This window comes from Dendrobates tinctorius, unplaced genomic scaffold (genome assembly GCF_039654945.1).
Source record: "Dendrobates tinctorius isolate UK_male_01 unplaced genomic scaffold, ASM3965494v1 ptg000116l, whole genome shotgun sequence".
Lineage (NCBI taxonomy): Eukaryota > Metazoa > Chordata > Amphibia > Anura > Dendrobatidae > Dendrobates > Dendrobates tinctorius.
In genome coordinates this window covers 26,267,991-26,293,313 of record NW_027361784.1, presented here as the reverse complement: position 1 = coordinate 26,293,313, position 25,323 = coordinate 26,267,991, and the positions used below count along the sequence as shown (strand labels likewise).

General features: G+C 49.9%; 1 protein-coding gene across 3 annotated transcripts in view; it reads right to left on the bottom strand.

Moving 5' to 3' along the window:
• ATAD2 (ATPase family AAA domain containing 2) overlaps positions 1–25,323 on the bottom strand; it is a 78,383-nt gene that overhangs the window by 28,925 nt on the left and 24,135 nt on the right. For all 3 annotated transcript variants that reach the window (XM_073590289.1, XM_073590287.1, XM_073590288.1), the window contains exons 6-12: positions 23,589–23,679; positions 10,256–10,396; positions 8,223–8,346; positions 7,965–8,072; positions 7,723–7,831; positions 7,495–7,610; positions 6,377–6,551 (exon numbers count right to left, since the gene is read on the bottom strand). In XM_073590289.1, the coding sequence (XP_073446390.1) occupies positions 6,377–6,551; positions 7,495–7,610; positions 7,723–7,831; positions 7,965–8,072; positions 8,223–8,346; positions 10,256–10,396; positions 23,589–23,679 (864 nt within the window). The remainder of the gene's footprint in view (positions 1–6,376; positions 6,552–7,494; positions 7,611–7,722; positions 7,832–7,964; positions 8,073–8,222; positions 8,347–10,255; positions 10,397–23,588; positions 23,680–25,323) is intronic.

Genomic DNA, 25,323 nt, shown 5'->3' with positions numbered 1-25,323 from the left:
AGGTGCTGCATGAGCCACTCCCTGAAGAAAGGTCTTGAAGGGATGACAACGTCTTCTGGAAAAGAATGGAAAGTGCCGAGACTTGACCCTTTAAAGAGCTGAGGGCAAGGCCCACATCTAGGCCTGCCTGGAGGAACGCCAGGATGGAAGGGAGTGAAAAGGACATGGGCGGAATGTCATTGGCCTCGCACCAAGTGAAATAGGCCTTCCACGTACGATAAATTCTGGAAGACGATGGCTTTCTAGCCCGGATCATGGTGTGAATAACCCGATCTGAAAAACCTGACCGTTTCAGAACCGTGGTCTCAACAGCCACGCCGTTAAATTGAGCGGCAGAGAATTGGGGTGGCAGATTGGACCCTGAGGTGGCAGATCTGCTCTGTCTGAAAGCTTCCGGGGGGGGCCGCGAGAAGGTTGACGTTGTCCGCGAAGCAAGACCTTCTGGGCCAATCCAGAGCGATGAGAATGACTGGTACCCTTCCGCCTTGATTTTCTTCAACAGCTTGGGAAGAGGCAGGGGAGGGAACAGATAAGGAAGCTTGAACTGAGACCAGGGAATTGTCAGAGCATCGGCGCCCACTGCGAGAGGATCTCGGGCCCTGGATACGAACTGTGGGACCTTCCTGTTCAGACGCCAGCAGATCTACGTCCGGAGTCCCCCAACAACGGCAAAGTTGATGAAAGACATCCGGATGTAAGGACCACTCTCCGGCCGCGAGACCCTCGCAGCTGAGAAAATCGGCAGCCCAGTTGTCCACGCCGGGAATGTGGACGGCGGATATCGCTGGGACAGATGCCTCTGCCCAGTGGAGAATCTTAGACACTTCCGCTAGAGCCGAGGAACTCTGTGTCCCCCCTTGGTGGTTGACATGCCACCGCTGTGGCATTGTCTGTCTGAATCTTGATCGGCAGACCCATGAGAAGCCTTTCCCAGTGAATGAGACAGAAAAACCGCCCGTATCTCGAGGACGTTGATCGGCAGAGTTGTCTCTCGAGTTGACCACCGTCCCTGAACAGTCTGATTGCGAAACACTGCACCCCAGCCGAGAAGGCTGGCGTCCGTTGTCACAATCTGCCAGTGAATCGGAAGGAACGACCGGCCTAGGGAAATGAGAGGTGACGTCAGCCACCAATTGAGGGACTGTTTGACCCGGGACGAAAGGCGAATTGGACGATCCAGGGAAAAGACAGACCTGTTCCACCGAGAATGGATGGCCTGTTGAAGCGGTCTCGAATGAAACTGAGCAAAGGGAATCACTTCGGCCGTAGCCACCATCTTTCCCAAGACTCATGGCAGACCAGACAGATGGATGCTGTGGGCTCTGCAGCGATCGTACATCTCGCCGCAGAGAGATCATCTTCTCATCGGGGAGAAAGACGCTCGATCGATGGGTGTCGAACAATTAGACTAGAAACACAAGACGTTGAGTCGGAACAAGTCAGGACTTCCTTTTGTTTCCGAGCCACCCGAAACTAGACAGGGTGTCGAGATCGATGGTAAGACTTTGGAGAGTCTGGTGAAAAGACGGAGCTTTGATTAAAATGTCGTCGAGGTATGGAAAGAGGACGAGACCTCTGATCCTCAACAGGGCCATCAACGCCGCCATGATCTTTGTAAACACTATGGGCGATGTGGCGAGACCGAACGGCAGGGCGACAAACTGGTAGTGGTCCAGGTGAATAGCGAAACGCAGGAATTTCTGATGCCCGGGAAAAATGGGGACATGCAGATAGGCATCTTGAATGTCTATTGAGCACATGAATTCCTGCGCCTCCATGGAAGCGATTACTGAACAAAGGGACTCCATCCTTAAATGTCGCAGGCGAACCCTCTTATTCAGTAGTTTGAGGTCCAGAATGGGCCGAACCGCGCCGCCTTTTTTCGGCACTACAAAAAGAGTAATTGTTCTGTTTCGGGAACGGGCACAATCACCCTGGAACTGAGAAGGGAGGCGATGGATGCAAGAAACCTGGAACTAAGGTGAGGTTTTTTGTACTCGGGACTCGAAGAAGCGATCCCGGGGCCGAGAAACGAACTCTATCTTGTATCCTGAGGATACAACTTCCCTGACCCAAGCGTCTTCCACCGAGGCAAGCCAGACGTCCCTGAAGAAAAGGAGTCGGCCGCCCAGTTGGGAAGGCGCCTCAGAATTTTGTTGATAGTCATGCCAATGGAAGCGATTACTGAACAAAGGGACTCCATCCTGAAATGTCACAGGCGGACCCTCTTGTTCAGTGGTTTAAGGTCCAGAATGGGCCGAACCGCGCCGCCTTTTTTCGGCACTACAAATAGGTTTGAGTAAAACCCTGTGAATCGTTTTGTTTCGGGAACGGGCACAATCACCCCGGAACTGAGAAGAGAGGCGATGGATGCAAAGAAACCCGGAACTAAGGCGGGATCTTTTGGAGGTTGGGACTCGAAGAAGCGATCCCGGGGCCGAGAAATGAACTCTACCTTGTATCCTGAGGATACAACTTCCCTGACCCAAGCGTCTTTCACTGAGGCAAGCCAGACGTTTCTGAAGAAAAAGAGTCGGCCGCTGAGTTGGGAAGGCGCCTCGGGACTTTGCTGATAGTCATGCCAATGTGGACCATCCAGTTCTGGACCTGGAGGATCTGCCCTGGGAGGAGTGAGATCACCAGGAGGGAGTTAGCCTAAAGGAGACCTTCTTCCTATCCTGGCGTGCTTGCGGCCTTTGTTGGTTGGAAAAAGGTTCTGCCGTAGCGACGCGGCGGAAGGACCTAAACTGACGCCTTGGAGGGGGTCTACGAGGCTTGGACTGAGGGAGAAGAGAGCTTGTGCCCCCAGCTGGGATCCGAAAAGACACGCTCCCTGAAAAGGCAGATTGGTAAGGGACTTTTTTGATGACAAATCCGCCTGCCAAGCCTTGAGCCAAATTCTACGCCGGATTGCAACTACGTTGCTGGACACTTGAGCTGCGCAAGACGCGGCATCTAAGGAGGCAGAGACTAAATATTCCCCTGCATGGGAAATCTGGTTGGCTAGCTCGGCCAGTCGCTCTGGTTGGGCTCCATCAAGAATGCCTTGGCGGAGATCCTCCGCCCAAGTAGCTATGGCCTTTGCTACCCAAGTGGAAGCAAAAGCCAGGCTTAGCACCATCACAGCCGCTTCGAATGCTGACTTTGCTAAGGATTCTATGATCCTGTCGTTAGAATCCTTCTGAGACGCCACACCTGAAATCGGAAGGACCGTGTTCTGGACATAGGAGGGTCTACAGAGGGGGAAGCCGACCAGTTGTCGGTGAGCTCTTGAGAAAATGGATACAGCAAGCCGAGACGCGTCCCTCTTTGAAAGCGCCTGGTCGGATTTTCTCTTTCCCTGGTGAGGAGCTTGTCAAACTCAGAGTGAGAAGCAAAGACTCTGGAAGGTGCTTCTGCCCGTCTGAACGAAACCTCCTAATCTGAGGGTTTCGCAGGAGAGTATGTGATGTCGAAAAGTGTGGTTAATCGCTGCAATGAGGTTCTGTACCGTAACCTTCATGTCCGCGGCATGGTCCGAATCCAGCTCTAAAATCTCTTCGGATGGCGCATCCGAGAACGCTTCACCTGACACGGGTGAGGAGGCATGGGAAGGAGACTGCTGGGAAGGACTATGTGGTGAGATGGGGTGAGGAGAGGATTCCAGCCAGAGATCCTGCCTGGGCCTTTTGCGGCTCATGCTAGCTGGCTCAGATGGAGCCTCTTGTGACCTGCTGGATCCTGCAGAAGTGTCCAGGGGCAACTTATCAAGAACGGCCACTAGGGACTGAGACACCCTGGTGAGATCCGCCACTGATTGAGATAGAGAAGCCCAGTCAGGAATGGGGGGATTCACTCTCACGTGGAGCAATAGGGGGTTCCTGGGCGGTGGGCTGAATGGGATTGCTGCAGTCAAGGCAGAGGGGAGTGGACTGACCTGAGGGAAGTTTGCGTTTGCAAGGAGAACATGCAAAGAACTTGACTAAAGTGCAAGTGGAGGAAGAAGGGGGACGAGCACGATAAGGCTTAGAGTAAAGGGCCTGTCACACTAAGCGATATCGCTAGCAATATCGCTGTGTCTGATACTTACCTACGACCGGCTCCCCCGCTGGTTATCGCTGATCGCGCGAGAACGTCCAGGACTGTTTCTCGTCGTCATCTTCCTGTGGAGAGATGAGCGTGGAGCCGGGCGGGAGGACGTCAGGATCGCCTAGTGTGACAGGTAAGTAGCGACCCCCGACGTCGCTGGTGAGATCTGCCTGTGTGGCAGCTCACTAGCGACCACTTAGCGATGTACCAGCGATCCTGACCGCGTCATATCGCTGGTCGGGATCGCTGGTACATCGCTAAGTGTGACAGTACCTTTAGACATAATGAGGGATCAGTCACTGGAGGAGTGCCGGAAGGTTGGGGGACAGGAGGCAGAGGAGGGTGTCAGTCTGCAGAGCAGAGCCTACTCACGGTCCGGTGTCATGTAGATGCTTCCAGCAAGCGCTGCTGCACAGCTCGTCTGGACCTGCGGGGCCACAGATGGGGGAGACTGAGTCCGGCTGACAGGCTGAGAAAATTGCGGCAGCCTGAGAGGAGCCGGATAGAAAAGCGCACGCTTCCTTGAGGAGACAGAGAGGAGAGGACAGGGCTAACCGCAGTAAGGGGGCTGAAGATGGCGCCGTCCGCTGCCCATAGGCAGGCTAAGAGGCTGAAGGCCGCCTCCGGAGCGCAGACAGAGGAAGAGAGCGGTGGGCAGGCCTAGAAGGGGTGGGAGAGAAGCCCGCCTAAGGAAGAAGGCGGGGGGCATGGCCGCGACGCCGAGCAAGGCCCAAATTGAAGCTGGGGCCTGGAGTAAATGTGGCGCGGAGACAGCGCTGCACTGCCGCGGCGACCGCTCCTCAATGGATCCATGCCTGCAGCCCGGCTGCTAAGAAGAACTGAGATAAGTGCCGCCGGGGAGGAGGAGGTGAGGGGGGGCAGGGAGAGGAAGGGGATGCTGAGGGGAGCCGTGATACCTGGGGGAAATGCCACTCAGGGGTCCCATACTTAACCTTTACCTGATCCTGTCTTCTGAGCAAAAAACCTGTGGAGGAAGATGGTACCCCCATCATCCAGTGCAGAAGGATGTCCGCGTCTCTCCCAGACCGACAGGCTCTGATGGGCAAGTGGGCGGGAGACGAGGACCAGCTGGATCGCCTGACACGCATCCGTGCTCGGGGCTCTTGGTCCTGCCGTGGAGAGCTATGAGGATACGGGGTGGCAGTACACGCCATACTCAGTCTCTTTGTGGGACCACAGATGTGACCAATCACTCTGTATCCCTCCGAAAAACCTGAAAAGAAAACGGTGTACAGTGAGGTAGATATGGGTCTAATGAAAGACCCGTGTCTACCTCCTACTGACACTAAGCTAAACTGAGGAAATTCGTGCCGGTCAGTGGGGTGTATACTGCAGAGTAGGAGCCAGGGCTGTGGAGTCGGTAAGCCAAACCTGCGACTCCGACTCCTCAATTTCCCTTACACCGACTCCGACTCCCACCCATATTGCTTATATTTAAGTGAAAAATTTATTGTAGTACAATGTGAACCTCAGACATTTAATCATTTTTATGATCCAATAATCAAGATGTTTAGATAGAACAGAATATATATTGGTGTACTACCCGGTTTTCATTCTTTTTGGTACAGATACGATATGGATAGACAGATATGGATAAATGGATAGATAGAGCAGATTTCTAATCTGCTTTTGCTATTGAAAACATTATCTATGAGCTCAAAAACCTTTCAGGTGATGCAGTTTTTTAAAAAGATGATCAGCTTTTGCAGCTGAAAAACGTATCCTCAAAAAACACAGGAAAAACGTTGTGTGAATGTAGCCTTAGATCAGGAATAGAACAGTCATTTATAGGACATTTCATAACTTTCCCAAACTCCTATGAAAAAATATTCAGCACATCCTGCATTGAATTACTGTACCCAATTTATTATATATTTTAGGAGTCGGAGTCGGTCCATTTTATACCGACTCCAACTCCACCAAAATGAGCACCGACTCCGACTCCACAGCCCTGGTAGGAGCTAACCTTTTTGTGTACATAGTGCCAGCAGCATACACCCATGGTTTCTGTGTCCCCCAATGAAGCAATAGAGAAAATTACTTTTTTTTGTCTGCGGCATCTTTTTTTTCTTTTTGCATCTTTTCACGGTAAATGGTGGGTGAGCATCATCATTAATTATAGAAAGGAAGCTACTTGGACATGTTAATCATCAGGAATCGCAATCATTTGCCAATGCCCGTTACTATCAATTTATAATAAGTGTTCTAAAAATCGTTTCCTATGCACGTAAACAATTACTTGAGAGCAACTGTCATTTCAGGCCCAATACCCAGACTGTAAATTTACCTGATCGAATAATAATCGCAGCTGGCGCTCAGACTCTCCGACCCACTTGCTCAAGCAATCGGCACCTTTCCTCATGAAGAAAGCGACTCTTCTGTCACCCACACTGCATTCATTAGCCAACGCACGAGCAACCAAGGTCTTGCCAGTACCAGGAGGACCATAGAACAAACACCCCCTGGATTAAGAGATTTCGGAACAAGGCACAGGTTGTAAATGCAGTTTACGTATATCTTTGCATATTTATTCATGTTCATTTGCTTCCAGAATGCAAACTTAAGCAACTTTATAAACATTGTTCATTAACTATTCCTCTATTATGTCTTGTATCGGACAGCTTTTGCAAAAATGTTACAAATCAAGTCAAAGCTTGATGTTTCTTTCTCTGTTCTCATCTCCAATCTCTGTGTTAGGCCGGGGTCACACTGCGTTTTAGGCAGTACGTTGACGGACTGCGTTACACCGCGGTATAACGCGGTCCGTTAACGCTGCCATTGAGCCCCATCATGATGCATGCCATAAAGCAACACGCGCTCGCGATGTGCCGTCATTAACTGACGGAGCCTCGGACGCGGGCTGCAGCGTCTGAGGCTCCGTCACCACTAGCGCTGATTAATCATCTGTGCTAGCGGGTATAGCATAACGCAATCGCGTTATGCTATATCGTTAGCAGCCCATCAACTCTATGCGTTTAACGGGCTGCTAAACGTAATGTGAACCTAGCCTTAGAGACAGCAGAAGGGAGGGGGCATTGAATAGATCTTCAATACATGGAGAGGAGGGAAATTACAGTATCACAGAGGGCAGGGAAAACAGTCTACAACAAAGGAGGAACATCGTATGAAGTGGGAAACTGTGCTGATAAATGAGACAACGAAGAGAGCAGCACCCCATTTACACACAGACCTCATATCCAGCCTATATTACTGTGAGACAGTCACAGGAGAAAAATCTGAAACTTATCAGAGTCTGAAAATTAATGGGGATAGCAAACTGAAGCTTAGTGCAATATTATTAACTAAAAGGTAACCACTAATATAGGTTATCATGCAACTTGGTATGGTTGCGTACAGAGTGGAACAAAATACATTAAAACTCCAGCGAGGCACAAATTTACGTACCGTGGAGGCTGGATTTTAAATTTTTCAAAGATTTCTGGATAGAGCAATGGGAAAACCACCATCTCTTTCAGAGAGGCTATATGTCTAGAGAGGCCACCAACACTGCTGAAACGCACCTATTAAAAGAATATGTACATGAATAAGATTTTCTTTCGTACAGCGGAAAACTTGAATGTGCGAGAAAAAATAAATCAGTGTAAATCTACCAAGAAAGCAGTCCTCACTTACAGATGTATCAAGTTGCATGGGATCAACATCAGCAAGGCTAGCCCCAATTTTCAACCGATCTTTTTGTATTCCCTTCAAGTCATCTCTCAAGAAGTTCATCGGGAGACATCTTTAAGAAAAAAAAAAAAAATCATCTGTGTCTAGCAATATAACCAAAAAGGTACACACATACACAGACCAGTCGCACAATGTATTACTGCTAATCTATTACACCTATTAAGTTCAATCAGGAAACCTCGTACCTGCTGATGGCCTTGTTGCGGCTCCGGTTCATACGCCTCTCAAAGTGCTGTTCATCATCCGACGAGGAGGAAGAAGTGGAGTCGCTGCTGTGTAAAGCATGTCTCCTCCTAAACCATCAAAGTATTTCTATTATCATACATTTGGAAATGTTATGAAAAGTATTAGGAAAAAGTCAAGAACAAAACTCTCAATCCAAAGCAGAGGTATGCTAGATCAGTAGACAGTCATATGAGAAAAGCATGGTTTCGCTTCCTAACCTGTTGAGTCGCCTCTTGCAATAAGGACTTCTTGGTCCAGCAGATCCAAACCGGTATGTGCGCCTCCTGGCAGGAGATGTCGAGGTAGCATAAAACATATTGCGCTTCTTATGATGTCTGGGTTCTGATTGAAAAACATTGTACAGGTCAAGAAAACTTATAAATGCACTGGGTGACTCTCTCGACTCTTTACAGATAGCAACAGGCTGCCCACACTCACGGCAGCACAGCAAGTTTACTGTACAGCAGAGCACTTGGCCAAAGCACTTCTGCAAAATAAATGCTAGGCTACAGGATTTGTGATGGCGCGTCATGTTATTTACAGAGGCGGCCATTACATCCTACTCAAAAGGACCTGAATGACAGCTTACAAAAACAATTTGTACTCCTGGAAAACGTGTTCATGTGCATTCATAAGCAAAAAGGTTTCTTACATAATCCAGAAATGTAACATTTAAGCTGCGATGTACCAACAAACGTACTTAGACGAATACTCAAGATAATGACAAAGGATGAAAGCTACAAAAGGAAATGGCGATAAGGGTGCATAAAACTACACTTTTTCTTTGCACATAGACTATATGAAAAAAAAAGTATTAGGGCATGTTTTACACATTTAACTCAGGTTTTACATCCAGTCCTTCACCCCCTCGCCATGTCGTCTGCCTTTACTAATATGTGACAGAATGGCTGGCGGAGCAGAGTTCACTGATACCAGCGCGGGCCTGTAATAGGAGCTACCGGGGTAACAAGTCTGTTCATTACAGGATCGTCCATCTGGCTAATTGGTACTCGGACGTGTCCGCTCTTCGTCAGTCATAACACTAGCTGCTTATTCATTATAGGATCCAATTCAAAGTACTTGTTCTCACCCACAAAGCTCTCCACGGTGCGGCACCCCCCTACATCTCCTCCCTCATTTCTGTCTATCGGCCTAGCCGATCGCTGCGCTCTGCAAACGACTTTCGACTAACCTCTGCACTAATCCGTACCTCCCTCTCCCGACCAAGACTTCTCCCATGCTGCACCCCAAGAAATTAGGACTAACCACAATTTGCATAGTTTTAGGCGCTCCCTCAAAACACATTTGTTCAGAGCGGCTTATCACGTTCACTAATCAAACTCATTCTATGTGTAAGTGTGCGCGTGTAGCCCATTCACTATCTCCATCCATCCCTCACTCCCTCAAGATGGCTGGACCTTCATTGTAAATATATCATTGTAAATACACACCTGTACTTTGTATCTCCCTCACCTCATTGTAGATTGTAAGCCCTCACGAGCAGGGGCGTCTTATTTTGCTTTAATTATTGTATTGTTAACGTTACTTATGACTTGTGTTTTGAAACTGTTAAACCGTAAAGCGCTGCAGAATATGTTGGCGCTACATAAAGATTATTAATATTATTTCTCCTAAATCTTCCCCCATCACCTGTGAGTGATATTATTGAGAAGTGCATGCAACCGCAGCAACTCAACCACAAAGTGGAGACCCCGTAACGTTAGAGTGGGGAGCCGAGTGCTGAAGGAAGAAAAGTCACCACCGCTCTGCTGGCCCCATAATTGCAGAGTCCAGACCTCTTCTGGTATCAGGACAAACACTGCGCCCCGTGCGGGAGCTTCAAGGTCAAGCAGCTGCATTCAGTCGTACATCACCAAGCACAATGCCAAGCATCGGATGGAGTGATTTTAAAGCCATCACCACTGGACTCGGGAGAAGTAGAAATGTTTTGTGAAGTGACAGATGACATCTCTATCTGGCGTTTAATGGACGAATCTTGCTTTGGTGAATATCAGAGCAACATACAAGACATTGTCTGCAACTGAATACTTTCAACCTTGTTGGAACAGTTTGTTGAAGGCTCATGATTGTGCTGAGGGCAAAAACTAAGGTCCATAAAGATATGGTTGGGGAGAGTTTGGTGTAAGAACACCAGCCGCACACAGCCAAATACCGCTATAAAATGTGTTAAAAATGAACACTATATGGACTGGAGAGGAATGAACACACTCTAGGTGGCTGTCAGCATTACCTTGTAAGGGCACTTGATAAGGCACTACAGTTTTTCTTTGTCTTAGCTCATAGCGTTTTTGATTGTCTTCTTCACCATCTTCATCCTCTTCATCATCATCATCCTCTTCATCATCATTGTCTTCGCCTTCTACTGAGGAATCTAAAAAGTTATTGGATTTTTATTTATGTACCAATGATGTTACGTTAAACAGCACAAATTTTTTTTTTTTTTTTTTTAGAAATAAACATGGTTTAGTCTCTTCCACAATGTTTTTTTTCCCCATTTTCTTTAACCCCTTCATGACCCAGCCTATTTTAACCTTAATGACCTGGCCATTTTTTGCATTTCTGACCAGTATCCTTTATGAGGTAATAACTCAGGAACGCTTCAACGCATCCTAGAGATTCTGAGATTGTTTTTTCGTGACATATTGGGCTTCATGATAGTGGTAAATTTAGGTCAATTTTTGCGTTTGTGAAAAAAAAACCAAACAGGATTTTTGGGTTGCTTACCGTAAAATCTGTTTCTCGGAGCCTTCATTGGGGGACACAGAGACCATGGGGTGTATGCTGCTGCCACTAGGAGGCTGACACTATGCACAAAAAAAGGTTAGCTCCTCCTCCGCAGTGTACACCCCACCGACCGGCAGGGAATTCCTCAGTTAGTGAGAAAGCAGTAGGAGAAGTAACAGGATTGAAAACAGAACAAACAACTCAACTGTAACCAAATCAACCAAAGAACAGGAGTTGTAGAACATGGGAGGGTGCTGTGTCCCCCAATGAAGGCTCCGAGAAACAGATTTTACGGTAAGCAACCCAAAAATCCTGTTTTCTCGTTCGCCTTATTGGGGGACACAGAGACCATGGGACGTCCCAAAGCAGTCCCTGGGGTGGGAAGGAAACAAACTTCCATCAGGCCAGTGGACTCACCACCGCTGCCTGCAGAATCCTACCTAGGCTGGCGTCCGTCAAAGCGTAGGTGTGGACCCTGTAGAATTTCACAAACGTGTGAACCGAAGACCAGGTTGCCGCTTTACAAAGCTGCAGCGCGGAGGCTCTGTGACGTACCGCCCAGGAAGCACCCACTGCCCGGGTAGAGTGCGCTCTGATCCCCGGAGGGGCCACTCGATGCTTAACCCGGTAGGCCTCCAAAATTGCCGATCTGATCCAGCGAGCAATAGTAGCTTTGGAAGCCGGGTGACCTTTCCGCGCCCCATCTGGAATGACGAAAAGAGAGTCTGTCTTTCGCAAGGAAGACGTCCTAGACAGATAGACTCATCGCCCTGACCAGATCCAGCTTGTTCAGGGACCGCTCCCGAGGATGAGTTGGACTCGGACAGAAGGACGGCAGAACAATATCCTCATTGAGGTGAAAGGAGGACACCACCTTCGGAAGAAAAGAGGGCGGAAGCCGCAGCACTACCTTGTCCTGGTGAAGTACCAGAAAAGGAGAGCGGCAAGAAAGAGCCGCCAATTCTGACACGCGCCGGATGGAGGTGATGGCCACCAGAAAGGCTACCTTCCAGGAGAGAAGGGAAAGGGAGACTTCTCTGAGCGGTTCAAAGGGAGAACCTTGCAGAACCTCAAGAACCAGATTAAGATCCCATGGATCCACGAGCGCTCGATACGGAGGAGCCGTGTGAGCCACGCCCTGAAGAAAGGTTTTGACCTGAGGGCGGGAGGCCAAAGTCTTCTGAAATAAAATGGACAGCGCCGAAACTTGACCCTTCAAGGAACAGAGAGCAAGCCCCGCATCCAGCCCTGCCTGAAGAAACGCCAGAACGGAAGGGAGCGAAAAGCACATAGGCGCGATGTTATTGGCCTCACACCAAGTGAAATAGGCCTTCCAAGTACGGTAGTAAATTTTGGAAGATGATGTCTTCCTGGCTCGGATCATGGTATGAATTACACGACCGGAGAATCCTGCTCGTTTCAAAACCTCGGTCTCAACAGCCACGCCGTTAAATTGAGCGGCCGAGAATTGGGGTGGCAAATCGGACCTTGAGACAGCAGATCTGCCTGGAAGCTTCCAGGGGGCGTCCGCGAGAAGGTTGACAATGTCCGCGAACCAAGACCTTCTGGGCCAATTCGGGGCGATGAGAATGACTGGAATTCCTTCTGCTTTGATCTTCTTCAACAGCTTGGGAAGAAGAGGCAGGGGAGGAAACAGGTAGGGGAGCTCGAACTGTGACCAAGGAATGACTGTGACCAAGGAATGGCCAGAGCGTCGGCGCCCACTGCGAGAGGATCTCGAGCTCTGGATACAAACTGTGGGACCTTCCTGTTGAGGCGAGAAGCTAGCAGATCTACGTTCGGGGTTCCCCAACGACTGCAGAGCTGAAGAAAGACCTCCGGATGTGGGGACCACTCTCCTGCCGCGAGACCCTCGCGGCTGAGAAAGTCGGCGGCCCAGTTGTCTACGCCGGGAATGTGTACCGCGGAGATTGTCGGTACCGAAATCTCTGCCCACTGAAGGATCTTGGACACTTCTGCCAGGGCTGAGACACTCAGTGTCCCTCCTTGGCGGTTGACATATGCCACCGCTGTGGCATTGTCTGTCTGAATCCGGACTGGCAGGCCCCTGAGGAGCCTCTTCCAGTGGACTAGAGCCAGATGGATCGCTCGTATCTCTAGGACGTTGATCGGCAGGGCTGATTCCTGAGTCGACCAACGACCCTGAACAGTGTGATGGCTGAACACTGCACCCCAGCCGAGGAGGCTGGCATCCGTTGTTACAATCTGCCAGTGAATGGGAAGAAAAGACCGACCCATGTGGATAAGAGGTGACGTCAACCACCAGTTGAGTGACCGCTTGACCCGGCATTAAAGACGTACAAGGCGATCCAGGGACAGAGCCGACCTGTTCCACCTCGACAGAATGGCGTGCTGGAGAGGTCTGGCGTGAAATTGGGCAAAGGGAACTGCCTCTATCGCCGCCACCATCTTTCCCAGGACCCTCATAGCTGTTCGGAGGAACGGAAATCGTGTGGTCTGCAGCGATCGTACATCCTGCTGCAGGGAAAGAATCTTCTCTCGTGGAAGACCCTTGACCGACGCGTGTCGAACAGTAGGCCCAGAAACACAAGACGTTGAGAAGGAATCAGACAAGACTTTTTCCTGTTGACGATCCACCCGAAATTGGAAAGGGTGTCTAGGACGATCGTCAAACTTAGGTGAGCCTGTTGAAAAGAGGAAGCTTTGATCAGAATATCGTCCAGGTACGGAAAAAGAACAAGACCTCTGATCCTCAACAAGGCCATCAACGCAGCCATGATCTTCGTGAAGACTCTGGGTGCGGTGGTGAGACCGAAGGGCAGCGCGACGAACTGGTAATGTTCCTGGCGAATCGCAAACCGCAGGAACTTCTGATGTCCGGAGAATATGGGAACATGTAGATAGGCGTCTTGGATGTCTATTGAACACATGAATTCCTGCTCCTCCATGGAAGCGATTACCGAACGAACCGACTCCATCCGGAAGTGGCGAAGGCGTACTCTCTTGTTGAGAAGCTTGAGATCCAAGATGGGTCGGACCGCCCCGCCTTTTTTCGGCACCACAAAAAGATTTGAATAAAATCCTGTAAACCGCTCCGAGACGGGAACGGGCACAATCACACCGGAACTGAGCAGAGAGGTGATGGCCGTAAAGAACCCCGGAATCAAGGCTGGATCCTTTGGAGGACGGGATTCGAAGAAACGATTCGGTGGAAGAGAAACAAACTGTATCTTGTATCCTGACGATACAGCCTCCCTGACCCAAGCGTCCTCTACTGAGGCCAGCCAAACGTCCCTGAAGAGGAGAAGTCGACCTCCCAATCGGAAGGGACCCTCGGGAGTCTGACGATAGTCATGCAGATGTAGACCGTCCAGACCTGGATCTGGATGGTCTGCCCTGGGAAGAGTGGGATCGCCAGGAAGGAGTGGGTCTGAAGGAAACTTTCTATCTTGGCGCGCCTGCGGTCTTTGTTGGTTGGATGGGTTCTCCGCCGTATTGAAACGGCGGAAAGCCCGAAAGGGTCGAAACTGACGCCTTAGTGGAGGTCTGCGAGGCTTAGACTGAGGGAGAAGGGAACTCGTGCCTCCGGTGGCGTCCTTAATAATCTGGTCCAATTGGGATCCAAAGAGGCGTACTCCCTGAAATGGCAGATTATTAAGAGACTTCTTAGAAGACAAGTCCGCCTGCCAGGCCTTGAGCCAAATTGTATGTCGGATTGCCACAACGTTGCTTGCCGCCTGAACGGCGCAGGATGCGGCATCCAAAGAAGCAGAAAGCAGATAATCCCCCGCATGGGAAATCTGATTGGCGAGATCGGCCAATCGCTCTGGTTGTGCTTTATCTAGGATGCCCTGACGAAGATCCTCTGCCCAAGTCGCTATGGCTTTTGCTGCCCAAGACGAAGCAAAGCTTGGACATAATGCCGCTGAAGCCGCTTCGAAGGCGGACTTAGCTAGGGATTCTATAATCCTATCATTAGAATCCTTTAGAGCCGCCACGCCTGAAAGCGGGAGAACCGTCTTATTAGAAAGTCTGGACACGGGTGGGTCCACCGAGGGAGAAGCAGCCCAGTTGTCCGTGAGCTCTTTAGCAAACGGGTACAGTACGCCGAGACGCTTTCTTCTCTGAAAGCGTCTGGTCGGATCTTGTCTTTCCCTGGTAAAAATCTTTCCAAACTCGGAATGGAAAGGAAATACCCTGGAGGGTGTTTCCGCCCGTCTGAACGAAACCTCCTGATCTGAGGATTTCGCAGGGGGGGGGGGGGGGGGGGGGGGGGTTGTCAGCAATCTCGAAGGTCTGGTGAATCGCTGCAATGAGGTTCTGCACCGTAACCTTCATGTTCGCACCCTGGTCCGAATCCAGCTCTAAAATCCCCTCAGAAGACCTGTCCGAGAACGCTTCACCTGACTCGGGAGAGGAGGCCCGGGAAGGAGGCTGCTGAGACGGACTATGCTGTGAGATGGGACGAGGGGAGGATTCCGGCTGGAGATCCTGCCTGGGTCTTTTGCGACTAACGCTGGCTGACTGAGACGGAATCTCTTGAGGCCTGCTGGACCCTGCAGAAGTGTCCAGGGGCAACTTATCCAGAGCGGCTACCAGGGACTGAGACACCCTGGTGAGGTCTGCCACTGATTGAGAAAGAGATGAAGCCCAGCCAGGAATGGGGGGTTCACTCTCACATGGGGCCATAGATGGCTCCTGCGCGGCGTCAGGCTGAATTGGATTGCTACAGTCCAGGCAGAGGGGAATGGACTGACCTGAGGGAAGTTTGCGATTGCAAGAAGAGCACGCAAAGTACTTGACTAGAGTGCAGGGGGGAGCCGTAGAGCGGGCACGATCAGATTTAGAGTTAGACATAGTGATAACTGAGGTAGTGCCGGAAGGTTGGGGGACAGAAGGCAGAGGAGGGTGTCAGTCTGCAGCGCTACTCACAGTCCGGTGTCCCCAGAGACAATGCTATCCGGCTTGTCTGCAGGTCAGAGCGAAATCCGGCTGACGGGCCCAGAGAGCGATGTCCGGCTGACAGAACTGCATCCGGCTGACAGGCTGGGAAGATGGCGACCGCCTGAGAGGAATGGGAGATCGTGCGCTTCCAGGGGAAGAAGAAGGGCGGCGTTAACTGCCTGGCTGAAGGAGGCACCGCCCGCTGGCCAAGAATAGGCTGGGGTGCAAGAAGGAGGCAGTGGGAGGACCTGGGACGGGCGGGAGAGAAGCCCGCTTAGAAGAAAGGGGCGGGGGGCGTGGCCGCGACGCAGAAGGCCCGAAATGAAGCCGGGGACTAAATTAATAGCGGCGGCGCGGAGGTCCCGCAGCGCTGCCGCGGCAACCGCTCTGCAGAGCGCCGTTGCCATCTGCTGGGCCCAGGACTGAAGGCGGGGGGGAAAACGCCGGGAAAGGCCCCTTCTGACGCCAGGGCCAGGAGTAATTGCGGCGGCCGCAGTGGCCGCTTTGAATAAGATTGGAGCCGCCGAGATGCCCATCTAGGGATGAGGAGGACGTGACTCGGCCCCCATACTTACCTCCGTCTGGTAATCAATAAAGGTACCTCAATATCCCACGCTGTCTGTCTTATGTAGTGTCCGCGTCTCATCCAGACCGACAGGCTCTGGTGGGCGAGTGGGTGGGAGACGGGGAGCGAGGACCATCTGGATCGCTGGCACGCATCCGTGCTGAGCTCTTGGTCCCGCCGTAGAGACCTATGAGGATACGGGGTGGCAGTACACGCCGTACTCAGTCTCTTTGTGGGAGTACAGCTGTGACTCTTCACACTGTATCCCTCCGGAACCTGAAAAGGAACGACGCACATCGAGGTAGATATGGGTCTAATGAAAGACCCGTGTCCACCTCCTACTGACACTAAGCTAAACTGGGGAATTCCCTGCCGGTCGGTGGGGTGTACACTGCGGAGGAGGGGAGCTAACCTTTTTTTGTGCATAGTGTCAGCCTCCTAGTGGCAGCAGCATACACCCCATGGTCTCTGTGTCCCCCAATAAGGCGAACGAGAAAAGGAAATTTGGCGAAAATTTTGAAAATTTCGCAATTTTCAAATTTTGAGTTTTTATTCTGTTAAACCAGAGAGAGTTAGGTGACACAAAATAGTTAATAAATAACATTTCCCACATGTTTACTTTACATCAGCACAATTTTGGAAACAAAATGTTTTTGGTTAGGAAGTTATAAGGGTTAAAAGTTGACCAGCGAGTTCTCATTTTTACAACAAAATTTACAAAACCATTTTTTTTTTTTTTTTTTTAAGGGACCACCTCACATTTGAAGTCACTATGAGGGGTCTATATGGCAGAAAATACCCAAAAGTGACACCATTCTAAAAACTGCACCCCTCAGTCACTCAAAACTACATTCAAGAAGATTATTAACCCTTCAGGTGCTTCACAGGGACTAAAGCAACATGGAAGGAAAAAATGGACATTTTAATTTTTCCAACAAAAATTCTTTTAGCATCATTTTTTTAATTTTCACATGGGCAACAGGATAAAATGGATCCTAAGATTTGTTGGGCAATTTCTCCTGAGTACACAGATACCTCATATGTGGTCATAAACCACTGTTTGGGCGCGTGGCAGGGCTCAGAATGGAAGGAGCGCCATTTGACTTTTTAAATGGAAAATATGCTGGAATATTTAGCGGTTGCCATGTCGCATTTGGAGAGTCCCTGTGTGCCTAAACATTGGAGCTCCTCCACAAGTGACCCCATTTTGGAAACTAGACCCCCGAAGGAACTTATCTAGATGTGTGGTGAGCACATTGAACACCCAAGTGCTTCACAGAAGATTATAACACAAAAGCAGAGAAAATAAAAAAAAATTTTTTCCTCAAAAATTATATATTTTAGCAAGCTAATTTTTATTTTCCCAAGGGAAACAGGATAAATTGGACCACAAAAGTTGTTGTCCAGAGTACGCTGGTATCCCATATGTGGGGGGGGGGGGACCACTGTTTGGGCGCACGGCAGGGCTCATAAGGGAAGGAGTGCCATTTGACTTTTTGAATGGAAAATTAGCTCCAATCGTTAGCGGACACCATGTCGTGTTTGGAGAGCCCCTGTGTGACTAAGCTTTGGAGCTCCCCCACAAATGACCCCATTTTGGAAACTAGACCCCCTAAGGAACTTATCTAGATGAAGTGTGAGCACTTTGAACCTCCAGGGGCTTCACAGAAGTTTACAACGCGGAGTCGTGAAAATAAAAATATTTTTTTTCCCCCTCAAATAAAGGAGATTTTTGTGTACTCACAGTAAAATCTCTTTCTCTTAGCCTCTAATTGGGGGACACAGAACCATGGGTGTTATGCTGCTGTCCACTAGGAGGCGAATATGCATAATCTGAAAAGATTAACTATGGCTCCTCTGCAGTATACACCCCGGGACGGCGTTAGCCTTCTCCAGTTTTGTGCAAAAGCATTAGGAGGAACATAACAGAAAAAACCATAACCATGCCTGTAAAAAAGGCCACTATGTACGAGCGCAAAGAACAATATGAGAACTTAACCGAAACAACGGCCCTTAAGGGCAACAGGGTGGGAGCTGTGTCCCCCAATTAGAGGCTAAGAGAAAGATTTTACGGTGAGTACACAAAAATCTCCTTTACTTTGTCGCCTCATTGGGGGACACAGAACCATGGGACGTCCCAAAGCAGTCCCTGGGTGGGAAGCAATGGACGAATATTGTGCTGACAGGTCCCTAAACTTGGGGCACCGCCGCCTGCAGAACCCGTCTACCCAGGCTCGCGTCCGGTGAGGACTGGGTACGAACTCTGTAGTGTTTTGTAAACGTGTGTAAGCTAGTCCAAGTGGCCGCCTTACACACTTGTTGTGCCGAAGCCTGGTGCCGAATGGCCCAGGAGGCACCTACCGCCCGTGTAGAGTGTGCCGTAATACCGGCCGGAAGGAAAAGAAATTTTTCGGCAGTAAGCCTCTTGTATGGTGGATTTGATCCACCTGGCAAGGGTAGCCTTGGAAGCCGGCAGACCCTGGCGGACGACTTCCGGAAGGAAAAGGGAATCAGACTTCCAGACGGGTGCAGTCCTAGACACGTATATACGCAATAATAATCTTTATTTTTATATAGCGCTAACATATTCCGCAGCGCTTTACAGTTTGCACACATTATCACTGTCCCCGATGGGGCTCACAATCTAAATTCCCTATCAGTATGTCTTTGGAATGTGGGAGGAAACCGGAGTACCCGGAGGAAACCCACGCAAACACAGGGAGAACATACAAACTCCTTGCAGATGTTGTCCTTGGTGGGATTCGAACCCAGGGCTGCAGCGCTAACCACTGAGCCACCATGCTGCATCTATAAATTTTTTTCTCAACTGGACAACCCCTTTAAAAAGATTTTCTGGTTTCGGAAAAGCCCATTCCCTACTTTTTTTTTTTTTCTTTATTCACCCTTCTCGGGTCCAGAGCAGTCTCTGCCGCAATGCCCTGATGAGGTCAAGCAGAGCTTTCTCCACCCTATGAACCGGAACCGGGCAAAGGGATGGCAGTGAAATTTCCTCATTGAGGTGGAAGTTGGACACGAACTTCAGAAGGAAGGATGGGACCGTACGGAGAACTACCTTGTCCTGCTGAAAAGCCAGGAAGGGCAGTCTGCAAGAGAGTGCTGACAGTTCAGACACCCTGCGTAGCGAGGTGATTGCCACCAGAAAGACCACCTTCTCGGATAGAAGGCGGAGAGGGACTTCCTTAAGGGGTTAGAAAAGGTGGTCCCTGCAATGCTGTCAGGACCAGGTTGAGGTCCCACGTTTCTAGTGGACGTCTGTAGGGGGGAACCAATCGGGAAACCCCCTGAAGAAAAGTCCTTACTTGCGTCTTGTTAGCAATGCGTCTCTGAAAAAGCACTGAGCGCTGACACCTGGCTCTTAAGCGAGCCCAGGGACAGCTTGGCGTCCAGACCCGATTGGAGAAAACCAAGTACTTTGGGGAGAGAATAAGGGAGTGGGATATGGCCGTCAGATTCGCACCAGGTAAAGAAGGTTCTCCAGGTACGGTAATAAATTTTGGCGGAGGCTGGCTTCCGTGCCCTGATCATGGTTCCGATGACGTCCGGTGAGAGTCTTGCCTGGGTTAGAACCCAGGTTTCAAGGGCCACGCCGTCAAATTGAGAGCCCCCGAGTTCTGGTGGTAGAACGGGCCTTGTGACAGATCGGGACGGTCGGGGAGACGCCAGGGGACCCCTCCGTTTCGTTGTCCGAGTCGAAGTCGGAGTCACAGATGCCTTCCGAATCTTGTGTATCGCTGAGGCGTTCCCTGGTGGGCGAACTTCCTTTTGTAGACGAGCCACCCGAATCTGGACAGGGTGTCGAGAACGATGGTTAGACTTTTGAGAGCCTGGGGAAAAGACAGAGCTTTGATTAGAATGTCGTCGAGGTACGGAAAGAGGACGGGACCTCTGATCCTCAACAGGGCCATCAACGCCGCCATGATCTTTGTAAACACTCTGGGCGCGGTGGCGAGACCGAATGGTAGGGCGACAAACTGGTAGTGGTCCTGGTGAATAGCGAAACGCAGGAATTTCTGATGCCCGGGAAAAATGGGGACATGCAGATAGGCATCTTGAATGTCTACTGAGCACATGAATTTCTGCGCCTCCATGGAAGCGATTACTGAACGAAGGGACTCCATCCTGAAATGTCACAGGCGGACCCTCTTGTTCAGTGGTTTAAAGGTCCAGAATGGGCCGAACAGCGCCGCCTTTTTTCGGCACTACAAATAGGTTTGAGTAAAACCCTGTGAATCGTTTTGTTTCGGGAACGGGCACAATCACCCCGGAACTGAGAAGAGAGGCGATGGATGCAAAGAAACCCGGAACTAAGGCGGGATCTTTTGGAGGTTGGGACTCGAAGAAGCGATCCCGGGGCCGAGAAATGAACTCTACCTTGTATCCTGAGGATACAACTTCCCTGACCCAAGCGTCTTTCACCGAGGCAAGCCAGACGTTTCTGAAGAAAAGGAGTCGGCCGCTGAGTTGGGAAGGCGCCTCGGGACTTTGCTGATAGTCATGCCAATGTGGACCGTCCAGTCTGGACCTGGAGGATCTGCCTTGGGAAGAGTGAGATCGCCAGGAGGGAGTGGGCCTAAAGGAGACCGTCTTCCTATCCTGGCAGGCTTGCGGCCTTTGTTGGTTGGAAAAAGGTTCTGTCGTCACGACAAAAGGACCGAAAGGGCTGAAACTGACGCCTTGTAGGGGGTCTACGAGGTTTGGACTGAGGGAGAAGAGAGCTTGTGCCCCCAGTGGCGTCTTTAATCATCTGGTCCAGCTGGGATCCGAAGAGACGCGCTCCCTGAAAAGGCAGATTGGTAAGGGACTTTTTCGATGACAAATCCGCCTGCCAAACCTTAAGCCAAATGGTACGCCGGATTGCAAATACGTTGCTGGACGCTTGAGCTGCGCAAGACGCGGCATCTAAGGAGGTAGAGACCAAATAATCACCTGCATGGGAGATCTGGTTGGCTAGCTCGGGTCCATCAAGAATGCCTTGGCGGAGACCCTCCGCCCAAGTAGCTATGGCCTTTGCTAGCCAAGTGGAAGCAAAAACCAGACTTAGCACAGTCGCAGCCGCTTCGAATGCTGACTTTGCCAAAGATTCTATGATCCTGTCGTTAGAATCCCTCAGAGATGCCACATCTGAGATCGTAAGGACCGTGTTGTTAGCCTGGAAACAGGAGCGTCTACAGAGGGGGAAGCTGACCAGTTGTCGGTGAGCTCTTGAGAAAATGGATACAGCACGCCGAGACGCTTCCCTCTTTGAAAGCGCCTGGTCGGATTCTCTCTTTCCCTGGTAAAGAGCTTGTCAAACTCAGAGTGAGAAGCGAAGACCTTGGAAGGCGCTTCTGCCCGTCTGATCGAAACCTCCTGATCTGAGGGTTTCGCAGGGGAGTCTGATCTTGAAAGTGTGGTTGATTGCTGCAATGAGGTTCTGTACCGTAACCTTCATGTCCGCGATATCGTCCGAATCCAGCTCTAAATTCCCTTCGGATGGCGCATCCGAGAACGCTTCGCCTGACTCTGGGAAGGACTATGTGGTGAGATGGGGAGAGGAGAGGATTCCGGCCAGAGATCCTGCCTGGGCCTTTTGCGGCTAGTGCTGGCTGGCTCAGATGGAGCCTCTTGTGACCTGCTGGATCCTGCAGAAGTGTCCAGGGGCAATCTATCAAGAACGGCCTCTAGGGACTGAGACACCCTGGTGAGATCCGCCACTGATTGTGATAGAGAAGCCCACCCAGGAATGGGGGATTCACTCTCACGTGGAGCAATAGGGGGCTCCTGGGTGGCGTGTTCAATGGGATTGCTGCAGTCGAGGCAGAGGGGAGAGGACTGACCTGAGGGAAGTTTGCGTTTGCCAAGAAGAACATGCAAAGTACTTGACTAAAGTGCAAGTGGAGGAAGCAGGAGGACGAGCACGATCAGGCTTAGAGTTAGACATAATGAAGGAAAGTCACTGAAGCAGTGACAGAAGGTTGGGGGACAGGAGGCAGAGGAGGGTGTCAGTCTGCAGTGCAGAGCTACTCACGGTCCGGTGTCCTGTAGGTACTTCCAGCAAGCGATGCTGCACAGCTCGTCTGGATCTGCAGGGCCACAGGCAGAGGAGACCGAGTCCGACTGACAAAATGGAGGCAGCCTGAGAGGAGGAGGGTAGAAAAGCGCGCGCTTTCCTAATGAGACCGAGGAAGAGGGATGGGCGGAGCTAACCACAGTTAGGAGGCCGAAGATGGCACCGCCCGCAGACAATAGGCAGGCCAGAAGTGGGAGTGCACCGCCCTGGCCGAGCGCCGCCCCAGGGGCGCATAACACGGAGGAAGGGCGGTGGGCAGGCCTAAAACGGGCGGGAGAGAAGCCCACCTAAGGATGAAGGTGGGGGGCGTGGCCGCGACGCAGAGCAAGGTCCAAATAGAATCCGGGGCCTGGAGTAAAAGCGGCGGCCGCCGGGGAACACGGGGCGGCACGGAGACATCGCTGCACTGCCGCGGCGATCGCTCCCGACTGGATCCCTGCCTGAAGCCCGGCTGCAGAGATGGAATAAGGTAAGTGCAGCCGGGGAGCGCGCAGGGTGAGGAAAGAGGCTTTCACGGGGGGCAAATGATGAGAGGAGCCGTGATTCCTCGGGAGACATGCCACTCAGGAGCCCCATACTTACCCTCTGCCTGCTCTGTCTTCTGAGGAGGAAAAACCTGGGGAAGGAAGAGGTACCTTCATCATCCAGGTGGCGTTCATGAATCCTGTAGAAGGATGTCCGCGCCTCTTCCAAACCGACAGGCTCTGGTGGGCAAGTGGGTGGGAGACGGGGGACGAGGACCAGTCTGGATCGACTGACACGCATCCGTGTTAGGGGCTCTTGGTCCTGCCATGGAGAGCTATGAGGATACAGGGTGGCGGTAAACGCCGTACTCAGTCTCTTTGTGGGATTACAGATGTGACCATTCACTCTGTATACCTCCGGAAACCTGAAAAGAAACGACGCACACTGAGGTAGATATGGGTCTAATGAAAGACCCATGGTCCACCTCCTACTGACACTAAGCTAAACTGCCGAAATTAGTTCCGGTTGGTGGGGTGTATACTGTGGAGTAGGAGCTAACCTTTTTCTGTGCATAGTGTCAGCCTCCTAGTGGCAGCAGCATACACCCCATGGTTCCTGTGTCCCCCAATGAAGTGATAGAGAAATCATGATAACAGCACTTAAAGAACGCTGCTGCCAATCACTGAGCTCAAACCATAGATCAGAAAAAAAAAAAAAAAAAAAGGTTTTCGGAAAAACACAGCTAGCATTTCGTAATACCGTTTCCTAATACTGTGAGCTCAGAACCTGCGTACACTGAGTAGGCTCAGTTACCTCCACTTTCTTCCTGATTGTCTGTGGTTTCTTCATCGAGCTCAGGCTCTTTGCGTTTCTGCTTCACACGAGAATACATGTCAATATTTTCCTGAAACACAAGCATATCAGAGTCTTAATACCCATATCAGCTGTCTTATAAATTGTATTGGAGGCATTATTTATTTGCTTCCTATATGCAAAGTTTAGCAACTTTCTAAATAGTCCAATTGCTGTGCGTCCTTCTGCAAGTCCTTTATCTATGAGAGAGATCTGCAAAACTGATATAAATCCACCAGAGCTCCTACTGCTGATGCTTCTCTGCTCTCCCACTGCCTTTTCAGTGATACAGATGGCAGCAGGGTTGATATTTTACAGATTCAGTGGAGCGGGGAGAAAGCATGTGCAGTTGAAGGGAAGGCAGAAAAAAAATATTATCTATGGTCAGATTCAGCCAATGTTAGTGGGAGAAAAATTTGGATCAGGCTACAAATTGCATATCAGGGTTTGAAAATAAATGAAGATTGGGCTAATTTTTAGTCTTTATTATCTAAAGGTAACTATCATGTGTAAAAATATTTTTTTCCGTTTTAAGTGTCCATAGCCTTTATGGCCTGACTTTTCAAACCGCTATAACTCTTAACCCCCGGAGGTATTTTCTTTTTTGCGTTTTCACTCCCCTTCTTCTCAGAGCCATAACTTTTTTTAGTTTTCAGTCAATATGGCCATGAACACCACTATTGGTTTTACCATGTCGTATACTAGAAAACGGGAAAAAAAATTACAAGTGCAGTGAAATTGCAATCACACTTTTTTGTTTTGCTTTTTTACTATGTTCACTAAAAGCTACGAGGGGCACCTGAAGACTTCAAGGCCCACCAATGAAATCTTTTTTGCATGGTCTTGTTTTGCAATGCAATATGTTATTTAGTTAGTTGAATGGTCTCATGAGCAATCTGGATTTATTTTGATTTTTTTTGTTTCCGTTACAGCATTTTAAAATTGGGTCGCAAGGCTGAAATATGGAAATGGAGAAGTTGGCAAAGTTCACACATCGGCTGCTGCAATTCACTCCTGTGGTTTCCAACTGCTTCAGCACCCACCCTATTCCCCTGATTTGGCTCCCTCAGACTATCACCTATTCCCACAGATAAAAAAGCACGTTGGTGGAAGGTGGAATTGCAGCCATTGCAACAGCCAACTTCTCCATTTCCATATTTCAGCCTTGCGACCCAACTTTAAAATGCTGTAACGGAAACAAAAAAAAAAAAAAATCAAATTCAGATTGCTCATGAGACCATTCAACTAACTAAATAACATATTGAATTGCAAAACAAGACCATGCAAAAAAGATTTCATGGGTGGGCCTCGAAGTTTTCAGGCGCCCCTCGTAAAACTGACCTGCCATTATATGATTCTTCAGGTCATTACGAGTTCATAGACACCAAACATGTCTAGGTTCTTTATCTAAGTGGTGAGAAAAAAATCTAAACTTTAAGCCAAAAAAAAAAAAAAAAAAATTGTGCCATTTTCCGATTCCCGTAGCGTCTCCATTTTTCATGATCTCGGGTTGGGTGAGGGCTTATTTTTTGCGCGCCGAACTGACGTTTTTAATATCATTTTGGTGCCGATAAGATCTTTTGATCGCCCATTATTGCGTTTTAATGCAATGTCGCGGCCACCAAAAAACGTAATTGACATTTTGACTTTCTCGCTACGCCGTTTAGCAATCGGGTTAGTTTTTTTTTATGGGTAG